The sequence below is a fragment of the Homarus americanus genome, unplaced genomic scaffold (assembly GCF_018991925.1).
Source record: "Homarus americanus isolate GMGI-L3 unplaced genomic scaffold, GMGI_Hamer_2.0 scaffold34739, whole genome shotgun sequence".
In the NCBI taxonomy this organism is placed as follows: domain Eukaryota; kingdom Metazoa; phylum Arthropoda; class Malacostraca; order Decapoda; family Nephropidae; genus Homarus; species Homarus americanus.
In genome coordinates, this window is record NW_024737434.1 from 604004 (window position 1) to 611177 (window position 7174).

Genomic DNA, 7174 nt, shown 5'->3' on the forward strand with positions numbered 1-7174 from the left:
AAAGGAGAATAAATATCCAACAGGAAAACATAAGTTGGGGTGTTGTGCTGACTGACTGCTCTGTTTTCCTATTGGCTAACTTTGGTATTTTTACATTTTAGTCCACCAATCACAGTTAAGTAAGGGATTGCGTGACGTATGCAATATGTACGACAAAACTACCAAGGAAGCTATAGGGCTCATGGGAAGTGGCGCCTCTGGTAGGGCCCCTGGGGGTTCCGACGTCCCTGGAAGGGATCCTGTGGTCGCCGATGATCCTGGGAGAGCCTCTGGGGTCACCGCCATCCCTGCAGGTGCCCCTTGGGTTGCTGCCGTCCCTAGGAGAGCTCCTGAACTTGGCACCGCCCCTGAGAGGGCCTCTTGGGTCTTTGCTGACCTTGGAGGGTCCTCTTTTAGCGCGGCTGCCCCTGGGATGGCCCCTGGGGACGCTGCCGCCTCTGGGAGAGCGCCTAGGGTCGTCGCCGCCCCTGGGAGGTCCCCTGCGGTAGCTACCACTCCTGGAAGGGCCCCTGGGTTTGCCGCCGCCGTTGGGAAGGATCCTGGGAGTTCCACAGCCCCTGACATGGCCCCTCAGTGCGCTGACTCCCCTGAGAGGGCCCGTGGTGGATAGCCGCATCTTGTACAGCAAATGGGAAAGCGCCAGGTGGCACTGTCCCCGTAGGGTTCCAGGGAGCAGTTGTTTTTCCACCATTCAAAGCAATGTGAGATATGACGTTAAATAAATAAATACACCGCCCAACGCTTTTCCAGTATCATAGCCTCATGAACAATGTAAAGGAGAATAAGTATCCAACAGGAAAACATAAGTTGGGGTGTTGTGCTGACTGACTGCTCTGTTTTCCTATTGGCTAACTTTGGTATTTTTACATTTTAGTCCACCAATCACAGTTAAGTAAGGGATTGCGTGACGTATGCAATTTGTACGACAAAACTACCAAGGAAGCTATAGGGCTCATGGGAAGTGGCGCCTCTGGTAGGGCCCCTGGGGGTTCCGACGTCCCTGGAAGGGATCCTGTGGTCGCCGATGATCCTGGGAGAACCTCTGGGGTCACTGCCATCCCTGCAGGTGCCCCTTGGGTTGCTGCCGTCCCTGGGAGAGCTCCTGGGTTTGGCAATGCCACTGAGAGGGCCCCTGGGGTCGCCGCTGCAACTGAGAGGGCCTCTTGGGTCTTTGCTGACCTTGGAGGGTCCTCTTTTAGCGCGGCTGCCCCTGGGATGGCCTCTGGGGTCGCTGCCACCTGTGTGAGAGCCCCTAGGGACGTCGCCGCCTCTGGGAGGTCCCCTGAAGTAGCTACTACTCCTGGAAGGGCCCCTGGGTTTGCCGCCGCCGTTGGGAGGGATCCTGGGAGTTCCGCCGCCCCTGGGATGGCCCCTCAGTGCGCTGACTCCCCTGAGAGGACCCTGGTGGGTAGCCGCATCTTGTACAGCAAATGGGAAAGCGCCAGGTGGCACTGTCCCCGTAGGGTTCCAGGGAGCAGTTGTTTTTGCACCATTCAAAGCAATGTGAGATATGACGTTAAATAAATAAATACACCGCCCAACGCCTTTCCAGTATCATAGCCTCATGAACAATGTAAAGGAGAATAAATATCCAACAGGAAAACATAAGTTGGGGTGTTGTGCTGACTGACTGCTCTGTTTTCCTATTGGCTAACTTTGGTATTTTTACATTTTAGTCCACCAATCACAGTTAAGTAAGGGATTGCGTGACGTATGCAATATGTACGACAAAAGACCAAGGAAGCTATAGGGCTCATGGGAAGTGGCGCCTCTGGTAGGGCCCCTGGGGGTTCCGACGTCCCTGGAAGGGATCCTGTGGTCGCCGATGATCCTGGGAGAGCCCCTAGGGTCGTCGCCGTTCCTGGAAGGTCCCCTGCAGTAGCTACCGCTCCTGGAAGGGTCCCCGGGTTTGCCACCGCCTTTGGGAGGGATCCTGGGAGGTCCGCCGCCCCTGGGATGGCCCGTGAGTGCGCTGACTCCCCTGAGAGGGCCCGTGGTGGGTAGCCGCATCTTGTACAGCAAATGGGAAGGCGCCAGGTGGCACTGTCCCCGTAGGGTTAAAGTTAGCAGTTGTTTTTGCACCATTCAAAATAATGATAGATATGACGTTAAATAAATTCACCGCCCAACGCTTTTCCAGTATCATAGCCTCATGAACAATGTAAAGGAGAATAAATATCCAACAGGAAAACATAAGTTGGGGTGTTGTGCTGACTGACTGCTCTGTTCTCCTATTGGCTAACTTTGGTATTTTTACATTTTAGTCCACCAATCACAGTTACGTAAGGGATTGCATGACGTATGCAATATGTACGATAAAACTACCAAGCAAGCTATAGGGCTCATGGGAAGTGGCGCCTCTGGTAGGGCCCCTGGGGGTTCCGACGTCCCTGGAAGGGATCCTGTGGTCGCCGATGATCCTGGGAGAGCCTCTGGGGTCACCGCCATCCCTGCAGGTGCCCCTTGGGTTGCTGCCGTCCCTAGGAGAGCTCCTGGATTTGGCACCGCCCCTGAGAGGGCCCCTGGGGTAGCTGCCGCCCCTGAGAGGGCCTCTTGGGTCTTTGCTGACCTTGGAGGGTCCACTTTTAGCGCGGCTGCCCCTGGGATCGCCCCTGGGGTCGCTGCCGCCTCTCGGAGAGCGCCTAGGGTCGTCGCCGCCCCTGGGAGGTCCCCTGCGGTAGCTACCACTCCTGGAAGGGCCCCTGTATTTGCCGCCGCCGTTGGGAAGGATCCTGGGAGTTCCACAGCCCCTGACATGGCCCCTCAGTGCGCTGACTCCCCTGAGAGGACCCTGGTGGGTAGCCGCATCTTGTACAGCAAATGGGAAAGCGCCAGGTGGCACTGTCCCCGTAGGGTTCCAGGGAGCAGTTGTTTTTGCACCATTCAAAGCAATGTGAGATATGACGTTAAATAAATAAATTCACCGCCCAACGCTTTTCCAATATCATAGCCTCATGAACAATGTAAAGGAGAATAAATATCCAACAGGAAAACATAAGTTGGGGTGTTGTGCTGACTGACTGCTCTGTTTTCCTATTGGCTAACTTTGGTATTTTTACATTTTAGTCCACCAATCACAGTTAAGTAAAAGATTGCGTGACATATACAATATGTACGACAAAACTACCAAGCAAGCTATAGGGCTCATGGGAAGTGGCGCCTTTGGTAGGGCCCCTGGAAGTTCCGACGTCCCTGGAAGGGATCCTGTGGTCGCCGATGATCCTGGGAGAGCCTCTGGGGTCACCGCCATCCCTGCAGGTGCCCCTTGGGTTGCTGCCGTCCCTGGGAGAGCTCCTGGGTTTGGCAATGCCACTGAGAGGGCCCCTGGGGTCGCCGCTGCCCCTGAGAGGGCCTCTTGGGTCTTTGCTGACCTTGGAGGGTCCTCTTTCGGTGGGGCTGCCCCTGGGATGGCCTCTGGGGTTGCTTCCACCTGTGGGAGAGCCCCTAGGAACGTCGCCGCCTCTGGGAGGTCCCCTGAAGTAGCTACTACTCCTGGAAGGGCCCCTGGGTTTGCCGCCGCCGTTGGGAGGGATCCTGGGTGTTCCGCCGCCCCTGGGATGGCCCCTCAGTGCGCTGACTCCCCTGAGAGGACCCTGGTGGGTAGCCGCATCTTGTACAGCAAATGGGAAGGCGCCAGGTGGCACTGTCCCCGTAGGGTTCCAGGGAGCAGTTGTTTTTCCACCATTCAAAGCAATGTGAGATATGACGTTAAATAAATAAATACACCGCCCAACGCTTTTCCAGTATCATAGCCTCATGAACAATGTAAAGGAGAATAAATATCCAACAGGAAAACATAAGTTGGGGTGTTGTGCTGACTGACTGTTTTGTTCTCATATTGGCTAACTTTGGTATTTTACATTTTAGTCCACCAATCACAGTTAAGTAAGGGATTGCGTGACGTATGCAATATGTACGAGAAAAGACCAAGGAAGCTATAGGGCTCATGGGAAGTGGCGCCTCTGGTAGGGCCCCTGGGGGTTCCGACGTCCCTGGAAGGGACCCTGTGGTCGCCGATGATCCTGGGAGAGCCCCTAGGGTCGTCGCCGCCACTGGAAGGTCCCCTGCATTAGCTACCGCTCCTGGAAGGGTCCCCGGGTTTGCCACCGCCTTTGGGAGGGATCCTGGGAGGTCCGCCGCCCCTGGGATGGCCCGTGAGTGCGCTGACTCCCCTAAGAGGGCCCGTGGTGGGTAGCCGCATCCTGTACAGCAAATGGGAAGGCGCCAGGTGGCACTGTCCCCGTAGGGTTCCAGGGAGCAGTTGTTTTTGCACCATTCAAAACAATGATAGATATGACGTTAAATAAATACACAGCCCAACGCTTTTCCAGTATCATAGCCTCATGAACAATATAAAGGAGAATATATATCCAACAGGAAAACATAAGTTGGGGTGTTGTGCTGACTGACTGCTCTGTTTTCCTATTGGCTAACTTTGGTATTTTTACAGTTTAGTCCACCAATCACAGTTAAGTAAGGGATTGCGTGACGTATGCAATATGTACGACAAAACTACCAAGCAAGCTATAGGGCTCATGGGAAGTGGCGCCTCTGGTAGGGCCCCTGGGGGTTCCGACGTCCCTGGAAGGGATCCTGTGGTCGCCGATGATCCTGGGAGAGCCTCTGGGGTCACCGCCATCCCTGCAGGTGCCCCTTGGGTTGCTGCCGTCCCTGGGAGAGCTCCTGGGTTTGGCAATGCCACTGAGAGGGCCCCTGGGGTCGCCGCTGCAACTGAGAGGGCCTCTTGGGTCTTTGCTGACCTTGGAGGGTCCTCTTTTAGCGCGGCTGCCCCTGGGATGGCCTCTGGGGTTGCTGCCACCTGTGGGAGAGCCCCTAGGGACATCGCCGCCTCTGGGAGGTACCTTGAAGTAGCTACTACTCGTGGAAGGGCCCCTGGGTTTGCCGCCGCCGTTGGGAGGGATCCTGGGTGTTCCGCCGCCCCTGGGATGGCCCCTCAGTGCGCTGACTCCCCTGAGAGGACCCTGGTGGGTAGCCGCATCTTGTAAAGCAAATGGGATGGCGCCAGGTGGCACTGTCCCCGTAGGGTTCCAGGGAGCAGTTGTTTTTGCACCATTCAAAGCAATGTGAGATATGACGTTAAATAAATAAATACACCGCCCAACGCTTTTCCAGTATCATAGCCTCATGAACAATGTAAAGGAGAATAAATATCCAACAGGAAAACATAAGTTGGGGTGTTGTGCTGACTGACTGTTCTGTTCTCCTATTGGCTAACTTTGGTATTTTTACATTTTAGTCCACCAATCACAGTTAAGTAAGGGATTGCATTACGTATGCAATATGTACGACAAAACTACCAAGCAAGCTATAGGGCTCATGGGAAGTGGCGCCTCTGGTAGGGCCCCTGGAAGTTCCGACGTCCCTGGAACGGACCCTGTGGTCGCCGATGATCCTGGGAGAGCCCCTAGGGTCGTCGCCGCCCCTGGAAGGTCCCCTGCAGTAGCTACCGCTCCTGGAAGGGTCCCCGGGTTTGCCGCCGCCGTCGGGGGGGATCCTGGGAGTTCCGCCGCCCCTGGGATGGCCCGGGAGTGCGCTGACTCCCCTGAGAGGGCCCGTGGTGCGTAGCCGCATCTTGTACAGCAAATGGGAAGGCGCCAGGTGGCACTGTCCCCGTAGGGTTAAAGTTAGCAGTTGTTTTTGCACCATTCAAAACAATGGGAGATATGACGTTAAATAAATACACCGCCCAACGCTTTTCCAGTTTCATAGCCTCATGAACAATGTAAAGGAGAATAAATATCCAACAGGAAAACATAAGTTGGGGTGTTGTGCTGACTGACTGCTCTGTTTTCCTATTGGCTAACTTTGCTATTTTTACATTTTCGTCCACCAATCACAGTTAAGTAAGGGATTGTGTGACGTATGCAATATGTACGACAAAACTACCAAGCAAGCTATAGGGCTCATGGGAAGTGGCGCCTCTGGTAGGGCCCCTGGGGGTTCCGACGTCCCTGGAAGGGATCCTGTGGTCGCCGATGATCCTGGGAGAGCTTCTGGGGTCACCGCCATCCCTGCAGGTGCCCCTTGGGTTGCTGCCGTCCCTAGGAGAGCTCCTGGATTTGGCACCCCCCCTGAGAGAGCCTCTGGGGTAGCCGCTGCCCCTGAGAGGGCTTCTTGGGTCTTTGCTGACCTTGGAGGGTCCTCTTTCGGTGGGGCTGCCCCTGGGATGGCCCCTGGGGTCGCTACCGCCTCTGGGAGAGCGCATAGGGTCGTCGCCGCCCCTGGGAGGTCCCCTGCGGTAGCTACCACTCCTGGAAGGGCCCCTGGGTTTGCCGCCGCCGTTGGGAAGGATACTGGGTGTTCCACAGCCCCTGACATGGCCCCTCAGTGCGCTGACTCCCCTGAGAGGGCCCGTGGTGGATAGCCGCATCTTGTACAGCAAATGGGAAGCTTGGTGGCACTTGCACTGTCGTAGAGATTGAAGGCGATTGTTTTGCCGCTAAAACAATGATGATATGACGTTAAATAAATACACAGCCCAACGCTTTTCAGTATCATAGCCTCATAGACAATGTAAGAATAAATATCCAACAGGAAAAACATAAGTTGGGGTGTTGTGCTGACTGACTGCTCTGTTTCCTATTAGCTAACTTTAGTATTTTTTACATTTTAATCACCAATCACAGTTAAATGAGGGATTGCGTGACGTATGCAATATATTGCGACAAAACTACCAAGCAAGCTACTCAGGGCTCATGGGATGGCACCTCTGGTGGGCCCTGGGGGTTCGACGTCCCCTGGAAGATCTGTAGTCCGCCAGTGGTCACTGGGAGCCTCTGGGGTCACCACTGCCATCCCTGCAAGGTGCCCCTTGGGTTGCTACCGTCCTGGGAGGCTCCTGGGTTTAGCAGGCACCACTAGAGAGGGCCCCTGGGTCTTCGCTGCAGCCCCTAGGAGGAGCCTCTTGGGTCTTTGTTGACCTTGGAGGGTCCTCACCCGGCATGCCCCTGGGATTGCTTTCCTGGGGTCACTTTGCCACCTGTGGGAGGCCCCTAAGGGACATCGCCGCCTCAGGAGGTCCCCTGAGTAGCTACTACTCTGGGAGGCCTGGGTTGCCACCACATGGGTGGGAGGGATCCTGGGAGTTCCGCCGCCCCTGGGATGGCCTCAGTGCGCTGACTCCTGAGGAAGGACCCCTGAGTGGGTAGCCGCA

At 55.5% G+C, this 7174-nt stretch overlaps 1 protein-coding gene across 1 annotated transcript; it reads left to right on the forward strand.

Annotated features, from left to right (window-relative positions):
• The first annotated feature begins 954 nt into the window (after positions 1-954).
• On the forward strand, positions 955-3716 carry LOC121873429 (elastin-like). Its single transcript, XM_042377009.1, has 4 exons — positions 955-1404; positions 1735-1963; positions 2265-2849; positions 3067-3716. The coding sequence occupies exons 1-4, from the start codon at positions 955-957 to the stop codon at positions 3714-3716; spliced, it is 1914 nt and encodes a 637-aa protein (XP_042232943.1).
• Positions 3717-7174: the final 3458 nt, after the last annotated feature.

Excerpts from the sequence above, each read along its gene's own strand:
- LOC121873429 (XM_042377009.1), top strand. The coding sequence starts at position 955 with ATGGGAAGTGGCGCCTCTGGTAGGGCCCCTGGGGGTTCCGACGTCCCT. Across the intron at positions 1,405-1,734 it reads ACTCCCCTGAGAGGACCCTG|ACCAAGGAAGCTATAGGGCT; the intron begins GTGGGTAGCCGC and ends GTACGACAAAAG. Across the intron at positions 1,964-2,264 it reads CGCCGCCCCTGGGATGGCCC|TCCACCAATCACAGTTACGT; the intron begins GTGAGTGCGCTG and ends TTTACATTTTAG.